Genomic DNA, 19140 nt, shown 5'->3' on the forward strand with positions numbered 1-19140 from the left:
ATTTACTAAGACTGTGTATTACTATTATTCTTCTCATCCTTCCTATTACCTATCTCCTCCCACTTATAACCTTGTTACTTGTATCTCTACGATTTACATTGTTTTGTTTCCTAGTATGATTTGATTGATTATTAGTAACCATTTTTATGTAACCTGAGAGCATATGCACCAAAGACAAATTCCTTGTGTGTCCAATCACATTTGGCCCACAAAGAATTCTATCTATCTATGTTATACATCACCTAGAAGGGCAGGAAAGATGGAAGCAGCTTAAAAATAAAATAAGAGCAGCCTTAAACAAATAAAGAACAGAACATAGAAAGCTGTGCAGAAAAACCAATCCCGATCCAGTTCCATTACAATAAAGGCAACAGATATTTCAAGTTACAGCTAACGCAATACGCTCGCTAGCCATTCAATAGCCATTTCTAAATACCTTACAAGTGAAACAAGATTTCCAAAGACACTCCCTCTTCTCAATTCAGTTTCAATGTATTTACATATCAAAGAGTCACAGGGCATTTCTTAGCTACCAGGTCATGAGCTTCAGAGAAAAAAAATGAAGATCATCAGGTCTTGGCAGTTAAATTACTAAAATTTCTATTCAGGTAGCAGGTGGCAGCTCCTACTAATCTTAGGGTTGAGTTTAGAAAATGATATAGGAGTGGACACCTGCAAATGGCAGGGGCTTACACCAGGTCAACCTTTTAAGATGTCAGGATTTCAACTCCCAGCCTCACCCAAGTTTGGTTTGAGATCCAGAAACACTCCATTAAATTTATCTCCAAAACCCCTTCTTATATTCTGACTTAGGACAGGTTGTTTTTGGATGAGACACCACCTGGAAATCCCAAGGCCACAAGCCAGAGCAGAAAAGCTTAATGGACTTTCAGGAATTCACCAGGAGTCCAGTTCAACTTGAAGGATGCTTTATCTTTACAGGCAGTCCCTCAATTTACGGCCATTTAGCAACTGCTCACAATTACCACAGACCTTTCAAAAGCTACTTACAATCCGATTTCTAAGTTACAATGGCCACCCAATGACTCCTATGTGCATGAGATTTCATTTGGGGCATTTAGCAATTGGTTCACCTTTACAACACTTTGTAGCATCCCATGGTCTTTTGACCACATTTTTCAATGTTTTACACCAGTTTCTGGCCCCAAAAACCACCCAGGTGGATACAATTAATTTGCTTAACCACAAGTGTTCACTTCCAGTGTTTCCTTAATAGTCAAAAAAACCCAGAGACAGTCCATTCATCAAAAATAGCCTTGCGATACCTCAATTTATGACTACAATGATTTACAACCGTCATTCCAGTTGTAAGTCAAGGGCCACCTGTATTGTTCAATGGTATGTGCAGTACTGTGAGTATTGACCCAGTGCACGTTATTCAAAACCAGCTTTTTTTTAATGGCGCTTCCTCTCTCTCCAGGAAACATAGATGAGGCTTCCAGAGCAAAAAACTACAAAATCAATCCCTTTCAGAACACAGAATTAAGCTGAAAGAGTGATTCGATAAACTTAAACACAACCACACTCCAATTCCTCTCCACTTCATTTAAGAGCCACCTTTCTTGCCAACAGAAGTTGGAAAGGCTGGGTTTTTTAAAGACACCCCAAACTTCAAGAAGTGATACTATGAGGCACTGGGGGCTTCTTATTCCCAAACAGTCACTGGAGGCAGCAACATATTCAACGGGCCGAATCCCAAAATCCATATAGGAAGGAAGGTCAAAAACATGAACTGTCAGCATCTTTCTAAGTGAAACCAAATAGCACCCAGAGCTAAAATCTCAAATTCTGCTGAGGGTTTTGGCTGTTATTGTTTTTGAAACAGAGCCTCCCCCACCCAAAACTAATAGACAGCTCCCTTCCTAAACAAGAAGGGCACCCAGAGGGTGTTAAGCACAGCTCTTTCTTTTTTCATTCTCAGAGCCTTTTAAGATGGGGGGGACTTCAACTCCCAGAAGTCCCCTCCCCCCACCAGCCATGCCCCCTCTTCCTTCCACTGACCTGCTGTCAACCCAGAGACAGTCCATTCATCCCTGCCCATCTTTTGACGGTTTTTCCTTCTTCCTCCTCGTGAGGAAGCCATCTCTCAATAAGAGAATATTTGTAGGGTTGAAATGGGGTGGGTGGGCTTGATGCTCCTTAAAATGGTCCTTGAAATGGGGGAGGGTTGTCCTTGAGGGGGTGGTTTTCTTGCAGACGTCTCTTGACCCAACTTTGTTGTTATTAGTTGCGAAGTCGTGTCCGACCCATCGCAACCCAATGGACAACATTCCTCCAAGTCTTCCTTCCTCTACCATCCTCCAGAGTCCATTTAAGCTCACACCGACTGCTTCGGTGACTCCATCTAGCCTCCTCATTCTCTGCTGTCTCCTTCTTTTGCCCTCAGTCTTTCCCAGCATGAGGCTCTTCTCCAGGGAGTCCTTCCTTCACCAAAGTATTTGAGTTTCCTCTCCAGGATCTGGCCTTCTAAAGAGCAGTCAGGGTTGATCTCCTCTAGGACTGACCGGTTGGATTGCCTTGCAGTCCAAGGGACTCACAGGAGTCTTCTCCAGCACCAGAGTTCAAAGTCCTCCATTCTTTGGCACTCAGCCTTTCTTATGGTCCAACTTTCACAGCCATCCATTGCAATTGGGAAAACCATAGCCTTCACTAGACGCACTTTGGTTTCCAGAGTGATGTCTCTCCATTATAATCTGCTGTCTAGATTTACCATAGCTTTCCTCCCCAGGAGAAAGCCTCTTTTAATTTCTTGGCTGCAGTCCCCATCTTGACCCAACTACTTGTGGGTAACATCATCCATGCTAGATGGGAGTGTATGTTTGTGCTCTCAGTTCTGTATCCACTCCTCAGTGTAGCACGGATGACATTACCTAGTTGGGTCCTGCAACGTCTGGCTAGGCAACATCAAAGCTCAGCCCCCACCCCCAACGCCTTTTCCCTCCCCAGGAGGAAAAGGGAGAAAGAAAGCCCCCAGCCCCATCACTCCCTCTCCTCTTGCACACACCCCTCCCTTCAGAAGCCGACTTCCCTCCCCCCCTGCTGCCCAGCCCACCCTCCCTGTAAGGCAGGCACAGCCCCCTCCCCACTAAGTTGCTGTGGCTCCCCTGTTCCACGCCCCCCATCCCGCACCCCGATCACCTTTGAGGATCCCCCCCAAACCCACCGTGAATGGAGGCCAGGGACGCCTCCCCCTCCTCAGGGCCGGAGAGAGGGGCAAGCCTCACCCGGCCCCACGCCTCCCTTGAGGGGGAAGGGCCCAATGCCGAAGAAAGGGGGGCTTTCCCCGCCCTCGGCGCGGGCCTGGGCTTGGCCACGCCCCCCGGGCCGCAGCGAGGAACCACCACGACCACCCCTCTTTCCAGGAATGGAACGGTCCACTTTGCCTCCTCCGCCCCTCTCTACACTGGCCGGATCCAAAGTACAAGGGGGGGGAGGGGGAAACGGCTCCTCGGAGGGGCTTCCTCAGCTCCCCCGTCCTCTCACCTCGCCCGCCTCGGCCTTCACCTTCTCCCCGCGGCTCCGTCTGCCTCCACCGCCGCCCCGCGGTGGTGCTTTTCCCAACTCAGCGGCCGGGACATTGGCCTCCAACCAGGAAGTGGCCCGGTGTGACACCTACTCCTCGCTGCCATGACAACGCTCCCCCGCCCGCCGGGGCTCGGGCCAGGGAAAGCCTCGGCTCTTGGCCGCACGCCGCCGCCTGGCAGCGTCGAGGGCGTTCCCAAGCAAGGCGCCATTTTGCATTCCAAGGAGGCTACGGCGGCCGGCAGGAGTGAGACAAGCTCCCGCTTTCTCTCAGCCCCGCTGCCATCTTCGGTCAAAAGCGAGGCGAGGCTCCGCCTCTTACGCGAAGAGCTGCAGGATATTGTTCGGTGTGGACTCCAATTCCCAGAATTCCTTAGCCTGCCATGCTGGATGAGGAAATCTGGGAGTTGAAGTCCACCCGCCTTAAAGTTACCTTGTTTGAAAAACCGTGAGCTAAATAAATGCCTCTTGAAATAAAGTTAAATAATTCTTACACAGTCATCGGAACAGCATACAGGAAGAAAAATGATTCCAGCTAATTTTAGAAAAGGCTGATGTTTCCTTCTGTTTTGAAACCTTATTTTATTTTTATTTATTTATTTGGTTTGTCAAGCATGTATGAGAAAACAAGTATAAGTATGAATATAACATATAAACATATAAGTAAAAGCAGCAGGTATACGTATATACATAAGAAATGAGTACCTTGCTTGAAACTTCTTTGGGGGGAAAGTTAATCTTCGTCTTGAGCAAAGATTAATATAATCATGGTCTTATTAACCCACTGTATCTGATATTGCATGATACACTCAGCCATCAATGGGAGCACAGTGTAAAACACAACTTTGGATATGGACAAAGGCTTAAAATAAATCATGAACCCAATTCAGAGCAGTTGGGAGCCGATTAACAGAGTTGGAAGGGACCTTAGAGGTCATCTAGTCCAACCCCACTCAATTCTTCACACTCCGGTTTTACAGCAATCCAGGACAAACGGTTATGCTCATTTTGCAAAAAGAAAAAAATGGGAAATATTGAAGAAATGGGGGGAATTAGACTGTCCAGACTTGTTAGCCCTATCACCAAGAAGCATAAAGCAGATAAACGGTCATTATTTTAGATTTCCTTGCAGCTTTAAAACGCAACAATAAGACCAGCTTGCCAGAGAACATTTACACACTGAGCCTGACAATAGGGAAGCCCCAGAGGGGTCTATGACAATTCGCCACGGCCAACTCGCTACAGCCAACTTGCCACTGTGAGTTGAGAGAGACAGGAAAGGAGCAAAGCTCTTAATTGCCAAAGCAAAGAAATGAAGACAAGAGAAAATGTCTTACCAGAATTCATATTCCTCCCTCTCATGTCCATTCTACCCACACCTGGCTCCTATCTCCTCTGCTCCCCAGGGCCTCATCAGTGCATCCATTCCATCATCTGATCCTTCACCCCGTCAACTCAATGCGGGATAACTTGCCACAGCCAACCTGCCATGGGACAACTCACTCCGGGACACGAGGGACACTAATATCGACGAAAGGGTGGAATAGAATCATTAAAGAAAGGATGCAAAAGGAGGGACAGAACAAAATGCGAATGGCAAAAAAAGAAACCAATTTTTATTTATTTTAAATAATTAGAGTGTTGTTAAATTGTCCCACGGCGAGTTGGCTGTGGCAAGTTGGCCCATTCTGGCCCCAGAGAAAAGCCATTTCTCTGCTAAGCTCCTACATCACGCTCGCAATTTTCAATCTGGAAGAGAGAGCGCACTCTAACAGTCCCTACGGGGAGAGGGGGCGGTCTATAAATTTAATAAACCTTAAACCTTAACAGTGGTTGGGTGACGCATGTGTGAATGCAAACCAAAAGATCTGGTAGGTAGGGCTAACAGATTTCAAAACAGATGGGATTTGGAGTGACTGACAATGAGCAGCGCCCAGATTCAATAGGGGACCCCAGAATGGGGGAAGCATTTTCAAGAATAGACATGGAGTTCCTCGCCCCTCCCATAGGGAAGGAACCCACTGAAATAAAGTCTTCTTTCTTTGCCGTTGCTATGGAATTGCTGGGGTCACCTACATTAGAACATAGCAGGGCACAAAAACAGGAGGGAAACAGAAACTCCACTGACCTCTATGGATCGGTGAGTCAATGGCAGCTAAACCTGTATAACCGAAAGGAAACAATACACCTCTGGCCAAAACTTCTGGCACTCTCTCTTGGGAATCTAAGAGCACATTCCAGAAGAAGGCGATGGCAAACCACGATTGACATATTATTTATTTATTTACTAGCTCATAACCCGGCGTTGCCCGGGTATTTATTTATATGGGGGAAATGTCCAGACCAAACATAATTTCTAATGATGGATTTTCCCCCTTACCAGAGGGAGCCCCCTTGGGGAGTACTGTGAAGCCATTACCATGATAACTCTACTACCGCTGTACAATAGAAGCCATTTTATGGCAGTACAGTAGAAGCCATTTTACGGCAGTGCAGTAGAAGCCATTTTAAGGCACAACAGGCTGTATCTTAACAGAACACACACTCTGAGGGGTGTTAGGGGTGTCTTACCCCCCACAGTATTTGTTTCCAAAGAGTAAGTCATCTGCCTACCAAGTTTGGTTGAAATTGCTTGAAGCGTTCCAGAGTTGGAACGTACACACTCACTCACACACACACACACAGAGCCATTTTTATATATATAGAAGGTTACATTCATATGCTGTCCATTTCTCTACCCAAAGCGACTCTGGGAGGATGATAAAAAATAATATTTATTTATTTAAATGATAAATAATTAAAATAAATTTTATTTATATTTATATATCAAGTTTGAACACCGCCCATCGCACTCACAGAGCGACTATGAGTTTGGTCTGTCAGTAGAAATACTGGGGTAAAATTCATATTTAAGATTCTAAAAGTGAATATAACAAATACAAGTAGCCCTCAGCTTACGACAATAAGGGAGCCCAAAATTTATGTTGCTAAGTGACACCTCTATTAAGTGAGCTTTGTTTCATTTTACAACCTTTCCTGGCACAGTTGTTCAGTGAATCATTGCCGTTGCTAAGTTAGTAACACGGTTGTTAAGTGAATCTGGCTTCTCCATCGACTTTGCTTGTCAGAAGGTCCCCAAAAATTGATCACATGACCCTAGGACACTGCAACCATCATAAATACATGCCAGTTGCCAAGGGTCTGAATTTTGATGATGTTACCATGGGGATATTGCAAACAGTCATAAGTGTGACAAACAGTCATAAGTCATTCTTTGCAGTGCCATTGTAACTTTGAATAGTCACTAAATGAATTGTTGTAAGTTGAGGACTACCCATAAAGATACTTTTCTTTTAGGCTTAGTGTAGAAAGAAATTGGGGAAAAATGTGACTTTGTTCTTTATATGTGTTGACAGCAGTGAGAATGCTTTATGTACAAAGATGTACATTTAATTCTCACAAGGGCTAATGGGCTGGGAAAACTGATGGAACCAGTAGAGATAACTAGATTTGCTGCCTTAATCAAAAAGAACATACCTGTTAGATTGGGTAATGGATAGGCACACACAGGCTTAACGGTAACAACAGCTCTTTATTCAGTGCAACAAGTGAGAACAATCCAGCGAAGGATTAAACCTCTGTTCCCGCTGGAATAGAGGACCTTGGTGGAAACCACTGTAGTTAGAACAAGTATCTAACAATACCCAAATTTGTTTCTGCTTGGACAACTGCTCCTGAATTTTGTCCTTGTGATGGGGAAAAAATGAAACACTGACTTTGGGTTTTTTGATCGGATAAGTTTGTTGTTAAAGAAATCGGTAGCAAATTTTAGTATGTAAAAGTAAAAAGCTGAGGCTATTATGTTATTATGTTATGATTCTATTGCAATAAAAAAAAAGTTGGAAGTGAACATTTTCCTTTTTTCCTCTTTGCCTTCCTCTTTTTTTTTCTCTTCACTCGTTTCATTTGAAGTCATCGGAATTTTATATCTTGATAAAACTTAGTAAAATGATTCAATGAGCAGAATTTGGTTTGGTGGTTTAAGGCATCAGGGTGGAAATCAAGAGACTGCGATTTCTACTTTCGCCTTAGCTGTGAAAGCAAGGCCGCTGGATGACCTTGGGCCTTTGTCTTTGAAAGTGCGCGGCTCATTCTTCCACGCGTGATGCAAAACCGCGCAAGTGTGCAAAGAAACACGCATCTGGCTCACGCGACACGCGCCCCCTTCTGCCCGATCGGACTGGGTTCCTCAACACAAGCTTCCCTTGCAACCACGGCTAGCAAGGCAGGAATCACCCAACGGGACCAAACCGGGCAAAGAGCAAACCCCGCGCGAGTTTTGTTTTCACCCCCGCGCGGGGCGAACCCTGCCAGCAGCGCGGCTGTTTTCCTCCACGCGCCGTTCCGCGTCTGGCCGGCAGGGGTCCCCATTGAGCAGCTCCCGCTCTGCGCCGCTGCAACGAGCCATGGCCGCTGCAGCTGTCCGCCGAGGGCTTTGCGGGGCGAAGCTGGCTCGGCTCGTCCTGGGCAGCCGGACTGCTTCGACCGGCACCCCCGCGGCCCCAGCGTCCGATGGGCAGCGCCAGCAGGAGCAGCAAGGGAAGCTCACCCGCGTGTGGCAGAGCGAAGGCATCAGGTTGGGCAGAGAATGCAAAGCTCGGGAGCTTCCGGGTTAGAATAGAATAATAATAGAATGATTAGGATCGGATTGGATAATAGGATAGGAGATAGGAGATAAGATAGGATAGGATAATAGGATAGGATAAGATAGGATATAGGAAAGGATAATAGGATGATAGGATAGGATAATAGGATAGGATAGGATATAGGACAGGATAGGATATAGAATAGGATAATAGGATAGAATAAATATAGGATAGATAGTAGGATAGGATAGGATAGGATAGGATAGGATATAGAATAGGATAATAGGAAAGTCAAAATTGGTGACCCCAGGATGCTGCAACCATCATAAATACATGCCAATTGTCGAACACCCAAATTGTGATCATTGGACCATAGAGGCATCATAAGTGCAGGGACTGATCATGTCATTTTTTTCAGCACTTGAAACTTTGACTGATCATAAAGTCTATTTGTAAATGAATGATCATAAGTCAAGGACTATCTGTTACTGAATTATATTTTTACAGTATCTGAGTCAATACAAGCCATCAAACCATTAACTACATATTTAAGTATTAAGTATTTGGAATGGAATCACGTAACATCCTAAAATGCCTCCTGTTTTTCCCATAAGGTGAAGTTTGTTGTTGTTAGTCTCTTGACCCAACTTTGTTGTTGTTAGTTGCGAAGTTGTGTCTGACCCATCACCACCCATGGACAATGTTCATCCAGGCCTTCCTGTCCTCTACCGTCCTCCGGAGTCCATTTAAGCTCACACCGACTGCTTCAGTGACTCTATCCAGCCACCTCATTCTCTGTTGTCCCATTCTTCTTTTGCCCTCCATCTTTCCCAGCATGAGGCTCTTCTCCAGGGAGTCCTTCCTTCTCATTAGGTGGCCAAAGTATTTGAGTTTCCTCTTCATGATCTGGCCTTCTAAAGAGCAGTCAGGATTGATCTCCTCTAGGACTGACCGGTTGGATCACCTTGCAGTCCAAGGGACTCAATGCAGGAGTCTTCTCTAGCACCAGAGTTCAAAGGCCTCCATTCTTTGGCGCTCAGCCTTCCTTATGGTCCAACCTTCAGAGCCACCTATTGCAATTGGGAAAACCATAGCCTTGATCAGTGATGGCGAACCTTTTTGTAAAGGCATGCCAAAATTGTCTGCATGTGTCCAATTGCGTGTGCGCATGCCCACATCACAATTCAATGCAGCCTGCCCACCTGTGCATATGCAGTCCTCCCTGTGTGTTTGTGTGTGTGGGGAGTTTTCTCCCTCCTCAGGCTCCGGAGGCTTTCCTGAAGCCTGGGTAGGGCAAAAACAGCCTCCCTCAGCCCTCCGAAGGCTGAAAATCAGGTGGCCAGCATGACAGAGCTGACAGCTTGCGTGCCAGCAAATATGGATCCGCATGTTACCTGTGGCACTTGTGCCATAGGTTCGCCATCACAGGCCTTGACTATACGCATTTTTGTTGGCAGGTTGATTGTCTCTGCTTTTTAGGTTGCTGAGGTCAAGTTTACCCACTGCAAATTTAGCAAGCAGCTTTTTTCGAAAACAGCTTCTCCCCCGCAGCACAATTAATTAATAACTAACAGCGCCTAAACAAGAAATTCCTTTTTGGGAAATGTGAAGATAAGGATCCGTTTCTAAATCAGTGAGCGAAGTGAACTGGGCAAGGGAAAGTAGCAGAAAAAGGGATGAATTAATAGTGGATTAAATTTAGAGTAGAGGAAACTGTTTGGAAAAAGTGATTCAGAAGGAAGACCCAATTTCTAGCCGAGTTTTATTATCTGGGAAGCTCTTTTTTGAGATGACCTCAAAATCAGTAAAGTCCACTTGGCAAAGTCCATTTGCCAACCATGTCTTGATTTGGTTGGGGGCCAAATCACTTCCTAGGCCTCTCATTCAGAAAAAAAAAAATGTTCTCAGCTTGCAAATCTATTTGATCTCAATCAGCGAACAGCAAATACAAGAGCAATGATCAGTTATTCAGTCAAGGAAACAAATTGTTTTCCTCTCAAGTGCTTTTGTGCCTTATATAGGCCAGGGGCGTCAAACGTGATTTCATTGAGGGCCACATCGGGGTTGTGTTTGACCGTGGAGGGTGTGGCCATGGTGGGCGTGGCCATGGTGGGTGTGATGGGCGTGACACAGGACTCGTATCTGGGGCACCTGTGGTGGCCAAGTGCTAAGGGAGGACATCCCTAAGACCCTTCCTCACATTATAATCTTTCTTCCTTCCTTCCTTCCTTCCTTCCTTCCTTCCTTCCTTCCTTCCTTCCTTCCTTCTTTCCTTATTTTGGAAGAAATGTCCTTCTGGGTTCAGTTCCAAGTAGGGAGAAAGACACTGGAAACATGGTGGCTATTTGGAAAGATGGTTTTAATGGTGGACAGGATCGCATGCCTTGAAGATGAAAAAAAAAAGGGGGGGAGGAAGAGATGCTGAGAGTTTCCTGCCTAGGCAGGGGGTGGACTAGAAGACCTCCAAGGTCCCTTCCAACTCTACTATTGTATATAGTTCCTGAGTTTTTATACCTTCTCTGGGCTTTTGAATTTGAGCTTATATTCTGATTGGTTGTCAGACTCCCATGGGGCCATGCAGGGGCAACTCTCTAGGCTGTCCTGAGTCCCAGGCTTGGTTGAGCCTTGTTGGGTGATGTAATCTTCCCAGGTGCCATGCGGTGAGATGGGTAGAGGGCTAATCCTACATCTGTTGGATCTTGGGTGAGGGCATTTGCCTATGAATAGACCTAGCTATCTCTTTATCTCTTAAGTGTGGGCATCTGCTGTGGGCTATTGAGGAGGGTGGGAGCTATTGAGTCTCTTTCCTGCCTAAAAACAAGTTTCTCCATTTCTCATCCAGGGAAATATAATATTCTGCCTTTTAAATATTTCCTAGGATATTTCATTTTTCTAGGAGAGGGGTGGGTGCTAACTTCCTACACTTCCTTCCTTCCTTTCCTTCTTTTTCCTTCCCTCTTCATTCTCTTCTCTTCTTCCTTCCCCTCTTTCCTTATTTTTCCTTCCTTCCTCTCTTCCCTTCTTTTTCTTTGCCTTTCCCTTTCTCCTTCCCTGTCCCTTCTTGCATGCTCAAATGCAAAGGGGGAAAGATTTCTCCTTTCCGATGCCCCCTGTGCCTCTGGTCAGCAGGCACTTTGCCCAAAAGCCAGAAGGGTCAGAGATGAGTTTAATCGTCCCACAGGAGGAAGGGGGGAATTGGCCGTGAAGATTTATGTCGCGGGGCAACACCCAAGACTAAGCAGAGGAGGAGAAATGGTGGAATTCAGGTGGAGGCAACTGGACTTTCTGCTTTTTCTTTGAAGATGTTTCGCTTCTCATCCAAGAAGCTTCTTTAGCTCTGAGAGGATGGTAGGGAATGGAAGGATTGACAGTATATTCCTTGCAAACAGCTGGTCATTTGCACCCTTTTGGATCATGGACAGCCATGACTAGGATGACTGAGAATCTCTACAGACCTTTAGCTAGACAATTTGGGATGGACGCCCTTTGAAGGGTGTGGGAGTAGGAATGGATTTCCAGAGGGGAAAAATTGCAGACTACAAGAACCATTTGCACCACTCAGGTGACCCTGAGGACAGAGATAAACCTCCAAGTGGCCTCAAGGACCCTCTAAAAGGATGCAAACGACCAGCTGTCTGCAAGGAGTATCAATCCTTCCATTCCCCACCATCCAGTCAGAGCTGAAGAAGCTCCTTGGAGGAGAGGTTTAATAGTTTAATAGAAAGAAGGACTAGGGGAGACATGATAGCAGTGTTCCAATATCTCAGGGGTTGCCACAAAGAAGTGGGAGTCAAGCTATTTTCCAAGGCACCTGAGGGTAGAACAAGAAGCAATGGGTGGAAACTAATCCAGGAGAGAAGCAACTTAGAACTGAGGAGAAACTTCCTGACAGTTAGAACAATTAATTAGTGGAACAGCTTGCCTCCAGAGGTTGTGAATGCCCCAACACTGGAAGTCTTTAAGAAGATGTTGGATAGCCATTTGTCTTAAAACAGTATAGGGTTTCCTGCCTAGGCAGGGGGTTGGACTAGAAGACCTCCAAGGTCCCTTCCAACTCTGATATTGTATTGTATTGTATTGAGAAGCAAAACGTCTTCAAACAAGACGAAAAAACAAGAAAGTCCAGTTGCCTCCTGAAAAAAGCACCTTTGGGACAACCGTGGCCTGGATGATGGAGAATCTCTACAGATTCTCATTTGTACTAAGCTGCTTTCCATGACAGCTTATAAACATTAATTTTTCTTGACAGGAATATTGTCCTGAGCAATCCTGGGAAAAGGAATGCGCTCTCTCTCTCCATGCTGAAGTCCCTCCGTCAGGATATTTTGCAGGATATTGACAGCACGGACTTGCGTGTCATTATCATTTCGGGTAGGTTTTTCATTCACAGCCGAAAATGAATGAAGGTGGAATTTGGCAGAGGCCTCTTCTCAATCATTTGCGTCTAACAATGATTGGTTATCATTTGTTAGGGACGCAGTCGCTTAGCGGCTAAGGCGCTGAGCTTGTTAGCGAGAAAGGTCAGCAGTTTGGCGGTTCGAATCCCTAGCGCCGCATAAATGAGTGAGCTCCCGTGATTTGTCCCAGCTTCTGCCAACCTAGCAATTCGAAAGCATGTAAAAATGAAAGTAGAAAAATAGGAACCACCTTTGGTGGGAAGGGAACAGCGTTCCGTGCGCCTTCAGCATTTAGTCATGCCGGCCACATGACCATGGAGATGTCTTCAGACAGCGCTGGCTCTTCGACTTTGAAACGGAGATGAGCACTGCCCCCTAGAGTCGGGAATGACTAGCACGTATGTGTGAGGGGAACCTTTACCTTATCACTGTGATGGCAAACCTATGGCACATATGCCACAGGTGGCATGTGGAGCCATTTGTTAGGTCAGCTGACTCCGGCATTCTTTTTCGGCTGTTTTTTGCCCTCCGGAGGCTTCTCTGAAGCCTCCGGAGGGAGAAAAACAACCCAACGCACACACCAGAAGTTTGGGAACGAACTTCTGGTTTGTGAGTTGGGCCGTTTTCCGCGCTCCGGAGGTTTCAGGGAAGCCGCCTGAAGGCTTTGGAGGGCGAAAAACGGCCCTGCGGGCAAATCGGAAGTCACGTGATCTCCTTTTGCGACTTTCTGACAAGGAAAGTCAGAACATCAGATTCATTTAACAACTGTGTTACTAGTTTAACAACTGCAGTGATTCACATAACATCTGTGGCAAGGAGAGTCATAAAATGGGGCAATGCTCATTTAACAAATGTTTCAATAAATTTTGGTCTCAATCGTGGTCATAGTTAAGAGCTACCTATATGTCAACCATGCCAGTTAAGAGAACGGAAGCAGTATCCTGTTGGATAAACCTGGGCCCATCTAGCCCAGCAGTCTGTTCTCGCTTTGGTGTGAGTCCTTCCCAAGCCTTTGTCTGTTGAATTCAGCAATCCAAAATCCAGGTTCACACAAAACTCTTTAAGCCATAATACAGTTTTGTTTGGGCTTGTCTGTTAGCAAAAAAAATCCAACCGTGAATCGGCCATCAACAGGCACATAGAAATAAATAACATCTATGCACACAATCAAAAAGCCCCAAACAAAAAGAGCAAAGCACCACTTCATCAGCAATCCATATCAGCAGAGATTAATACAAAATTAACACTAGACCAACAATCAAGTAAACGATACCCCAGTCAAGGAACTTCCAACACAGACAAACAAACAATTAGCAACAGCCTAATCAACAGACCATCAAAAAGATTCCCACCAACACTGACAGGGCAAGCCACTAGGATATAAAAATAAGAGGTAACCCCACTCCCTCGTAGCACTGATGAGGTTGCCTAGCTTGGTAATGAAACGTCTGCAAGAAAACCACCAAGTTCAAAGAGCACCAAGGACCCCACAATCCAACCATGATGGCTTGTGAATCGTGTTTCAGCATGTCATGCAAACCCAATACTGGTCTGTTTTTCTATAGAACATGGTCAAGCATATTCTAGTTCAGTGTGTTGTGTGAGCAAGGTCATTGTGGCATCCTGTGCAAATATCTCCTCCTCCTTTTTCCAAACTTCCCTGAAGCTGAAGGTCCTGTGTTCTCCTCTGGGCATGACTTGAAGGAACTGACTCCGAAGGAAGACACAAAACAGCACATGGACATCTTCAAGACCTGTTCAGAGGTGAGTTTCCACATTGATTTGGTGCCAAAATGTTAACTTTAAATCAAGGGTGTTCAAACTTGGCAACTTTAAGACTTGTGGACTTCCACTCTGAGAATTTGAAGTCCACAACTCCAAGACCCCAAGATGTATCACTGCACGCAACAGCATGGCCCTTGAACACACTTTTTATACAAGAAGTACTGTATTTTTCAGAGCATAAGATGCACCGGAGGATAAGACGCACCAAGTTTTTGAAGAGACACATTAAAAAAAAAAGTTTTTGCACTCTGTAGACCTACAAAAAACAGCCTGTTTTTCACGAAAACGGGACCGTTTTTTTTAAAGGGCTGGAATAGCCTTTAGGAGGCTTGTAGAGTGCTCCGGGGGGGGGCAAAAGCGAGCAAAAAATGGCCTGTTTTCCTCTCGTTTCTGCCCTCCCCAGGCCCCAGGAGCACTCTGTAAGCCTCCTAAAGGCTCTGCACAGCCATTTTTGTAAGGGGGGCGGTGTTTCAGGAGGCAAAAAAATGCTGTATTCCATGTATAAGATGCACCCAGATTATCAGCCTCTTTTTTGAGGGAAAAAGGTGCGTCTTATACTCTGAAAAATACGGTAATATTAATCTAAATACTGACATCATAAAGGACTAATTAGCCAAATCTGTCCATTTCCCCCCCATTGTTTTTTTAAGGTTTATGGGGTTTTTATTTTTAAACATATATCACCATCAATACATGAACAGCCTTTGGTTGAAAAATGGTTCATATTAATACAAATAACAACAGTCAATTGTTACATTAATCAAACTTATATAATCCTAATATTAATGTACAGTATTTCCCTGAAAATAAGACAGGGTCTTATTTTCTTTTGACCCCTGAAATATGGCCTTGGCCTTATTATCGGGGGAGGAGGCTTATTATTTTGGAGCCAGGCTCTTCGAGAGCCCGCTCGCAAGAGAGCAGCCACCCAGCAACCCCCCCCCCCTCCAGCCGCTGAGCAAAACTCACCGACCCAGCGGTATCCCAAAGACACCAAGCGGCGCGAGCAGGGGGGGAGAGGAGGGACTGGTGCTCTTGCAGCTTGGTGCCTTTGGGATACCGCTTGGTCAGTGAGTGGCACTCTGCCAGGCTGGAGGGGGGGGTTGCACAAGTGCCTGTCCGTTTCCCCCCCCCCCCAGCTCCGCTAGCGCACCTCACAGTCCTCACCACAACCTGGCCCAGCTCTCCCTGCATGGCCAGGGCCAGGGCTGCCACCGCTGCCATCCCAACACTGAGGATGCCTTATTCTGAGAGGCCGGTCGGGCCAGCCACCTGCTGCCGAGCCTTCCAGGATCCGGGGCCGAGAGTTTTCCAGCAGACGGACCACAACCATAGAACGGGAAGCGCACGCACAAAGCGGCCACTGCAGAAGGCTCAGAGCTGCCAGAAGGCAAGAGCAATTAAGAAAACAGAGTCGACTCGGGAGTAAGGCTTGGAGATGATTGGCCCCTCCCATAAGACATAAAAGAGGAGTGAACGGGAGGTGAGCTTTTGCAGGAAGCAATGAGTTCATTTGGTCGGTTCAAACTTTGAAAAGTTCTGTTTGACTCTGTGCTAAGTTTGGCCTTGCTCTGCATTTGGCAATTAGGTCTCTGGTAGCATTCCAGGGGGGATAAGGTGGGTGTTTATCAATATTCCCCTGAAAGACCGTGGCAACTCGAGCAGGCATCTGGAGGAATCTTCACAGACTGTTTGTGAAGCCTTGCGGACTGTGAATGACCCTAATTCACAGCCGTATAAATAAAAGAGGGTTTGGGGGGCTAAGATTGTGATTTATGCTTTCTCAGGAAGCCTAGGTCAGAACACTATTCCAGATGTGATCTAACATCAGGTAAAATGGAACTATCATTTCTTCTGATCTCCACGCATTAAGTGGGACACCTCTTGTTTCCTTTCTTTTTAAAACACGTCCTGACAGGTCATGACCTTGCTTCCAAAGCTACCCGTGCCCGTGATTGCCAAAGTAAATGGCCTTGCCACAGCCGCCGGTTGCCAGCTGGTGGCCAGCTGTGACATTGCCGTAGCCAGCGAGAAGTCCAAGTTCGCCACCCCTGGAGTGAACGTGGGCCTCTTCTGCTCAACACCCGCAGTAGCCATTGGAAGATCCCTGCCTAAAAAGGTAGACCTTACCCACCAGTGGTCCATGGTCCTTTTGCTCCCATGTTCATCGCTTGAATGGGGCCAACGGTTCTGCAAGGATAAAGCAAACCGATTTCACAGGGGGCAAAATTGAGCTGTGGAACTTACGGCCACAAGACAGTGGTTGGCCACCACAGTTGATTTGAAAAAGGAGTGACGGCATACAGACATTGCTTGACTTACGATCACAACCGAGCACAAAATTCCCTTTGCTAAGCAAGACGTTAAATGAGTTTCACCCCACTTTATGACCTTCCTTGCCCCTAATTGCAAATGAGCCAAGATTAAATGAGCCACGGTGGCACAGTGGTTAGAGTGCAGTACTGCAGGCAACTTCTGCTGCCTGCCAGCTGCCTGCAAGTCAGATTCTGACTGGCTCAAGGTTGCCTCAACCTTTCATCCTTCCCTGGTCAGTAAAATGAGGACCCAGATTGTTGGGGAGCAAGAGGCTGACTCTGTAAGCCGCTCAGAGAGGGCTGTAAAGCAGTTTGTAAGTCTAAGTGCTATTGCTAAGTGGGAGGGAAGGAAGGAAGGAAGATCTATGATGGCGCTGTAGTTAGAATGCAGTTCTGCAGGCTACTTCTGCTGACTGCCGGCTGTCTGCAGTTCGGCAGTTCGATTCTGACCGGCTCAAGGTTGAGCCAACCTTCCATCCTTCCAAGGTCAGTAAAAAGAGGATTGCTGGGGGCAATAGGCTGACACTGTAAGCCGCTTAGAGAGGGCTATAAAGCACTGCAAAGTGGTATGTAAATTTAAGTGCTAGGTGGGAGAGAAGGAAGGAAGGAAGGAAGGAAGGAAGGAAGGAAGGAAGGAAGGAAGGAAGGAAGGAAGGAAGGAAGGAAGAAGGGGCAATAGGCTGACTCTGTAAGATGCTTAGAGAGGGCTGCAAAGCACTGCAAAGTGGTATGTAAATTTAAGTGCTAGGTGGGAGAGAAGGAAGGAAGGAAGGAAGGAAGGAAGGAAGGAAGGAAGGAAGGAAGGAAGGAAGAAAGAAGGGGCAATAGGCTGACTCTGTAAGATGCTTAGAGAGGGCTGCAAAGCACTGCAAAGTGGTATGTAAATTTAAGTGCTAGGTGGGAGAGAAGGAAGGAAGGAAGGAAGGAAGGAAGAAAGAAAGAAAGAAAGAAAGAAAGAAAGAAAGAAAGAAAGAAAGAAAGAAAGAAAGAAGGGGCAATAGGCTGACTCTGTAAGATGCTTAGAGAGGGCTGCAAAGCACTGTGGAGTGATACAGTATATAAGTCTAAGTGCTATTGCTATCAGCTATGAGTTGCCACCTCATTCCAAAATCAAAAGAAAGGTCCTACCAGCATCTCCTTAAGCCAGGTCGCTGCTTCTGAAAGCAGAGGTAGCTGGAGAAGATGCTCCCACTGCTCGTTTTAATGCGTGCCCAAATTCATGCCAAATATTTGTCTGGTGGTATTTCCTAGCCTGAACCTGCCCATCAGACGGGCATCAGAATCTTGAAAGGAGCCAGATGTTGGAACATCCAAAGTCTCCAGCTCAGGTGTTTTCTTCCAGGTGGCACTGGAGCTCCTCTTCACCGGAGTGCCCATGACAGCCCAGGATGCCCTTCTCCACGGACTCATCAGCCGAGTTGTACCTGAGGACCAACTGGAAAGCGAGACCCTGAAACTTGCCCAAAAGATTTGCCAAAGCAGCCGGGCCGTGTTAGCTCTGGGGAAGGCCACATTTTACAAGCAGATGGAACGCGATATTAGCACGGCCTATCAGATAGCTTCCCAGGTCATGGTGGAGAACCTGGCTATGAAGGATGGACAGGAAGGAATTGAGGCCTTCGTTTCTAAACGCAAACCCAACTGGTTCCATTCTTGAAAGAAATATTTCCAAGGAACATCTAGGCCAGTGTTTTTCAACCATGGCCACATGAAGATGTGTGGACTTCAACTCCCAGAATTCCCCTGCCAGACAGACGGAATTCTGGGAGTTGAAGTCCACACATCTTCACGTAGCCATGGTTGAAAAACATTGATTTAAGATCTCTAAGAGCCTTTTATTTGGTCAATAAAACCAGTTTTGGGTTTCCCAAACCTGCTTTGAAAATCCTAGGACTTTCAGCTTGTTTTACGGGATCCCTTATTGGCCTACGAATATTGGTTTAAAAAGATGATTATGAATTTAATGGTTACACGTTACTCTATAACACACTGTGATTGATGGTGCTAAGCCATTGTTTGCCTAACCGCAATGTAATAAATAAACCACCATATCTGAATGTACTAGTATATTAAACCAAAACCTGGCCAAATATATATTGGCTTAATTGAATTCCTCCACAACTATAAGTTGTGATTTCCTTGGTTTATGACTTCAGATGTCAGGTGGGGAAAAAAACCAGGACCTTTCTTGTGGGTTATGCCAATTGCCTGGGAAATTAGGAGATTCCGGCAGCTGAAATAGGTATAAAGATTTCTTGTAACCTTAAGCTCTCTACAAGAATCTGAACTACTAACGTTCAAAGCAATTTGGCGGTAGATAAACAATTTACAGTGGGCTGGACTTAGATCTCTTGTGGGAGCTCAGGTACTCGTGACTTATGACGTGTTTGACCCCTCACTGGTCACCACCTACAGCGGGGGTGTCAAACTCGATTTCATTTGAGGGCCGCATCA

At 46.0% G+C, this 19140-nt stretch overlaps 3 protein-coding genes across 6 annotated transcripts in view; 2 read left to right on the forward strand and 1 right to left on the reverse strand.

The window, feature by feature from the left end:
* Nucleotides 1–3773, reverse strand: part of USP6NL (USP6 N-terminal like) — a 142610-nt gene extending 138837 nt beyond the window's left edge. The window contains exon 1 of one of the 4 annotated variants that reach the window (XM_081957800.1): nt 3505–3773. The gene's annotated coding sequence lies outside the window, so the exon portion shown is untranslated. Of the gene's footprint in view, nt 1–2022; nt 2037–3184; nt 3270–3504 lie in introns of those variants that run through there. The other 3 variants (XM_081957803.1, XM_081957801.1, XM_081957802.1) reach the window with 3 other exon arrangements.
* The window catches only part of CELF2 (CUGBP Elav-like family member 2), an 834627-nt gene that overhangs the window by 718374 nt on the left and 97113 nt on the right, over nt 1–19140 (forward strand). The window lies entirely within an intron of this gene.
* ECHDC3 (enoyl-CoA hydratase domain containing 3) lies at nt 8003–18766 on the forward strand. Its single transcript, XM_081957865.1, has 5 exons — nt 8003–8179; nt 12439–12560; nt 14253–14350; nt 16290–16490; nt 18029–18766. Exons 1-5 carry the CDS (start codon nt 8010–8012, stop codon nt 18341–18343), a joined length of 906 nt encoding a protein of 301 aa, XP_081813991.1. The 5' UTR covers nt 8003–8009; the 3' UTR covers nt 18344–18766.

The sequence above is a fragment of the Natrix helvetica genome, assembly GCF_964273705.1.
Source record: "Natrix helvetica genome assembly, chromosome: 6".
Taxonomy (NCBI): domain Eukaryota; kingdom Metazoa; phylum Chordata; class Lepidosauria; order Squamata; family Natricidae; genus Natrix; species Natrix helvetica.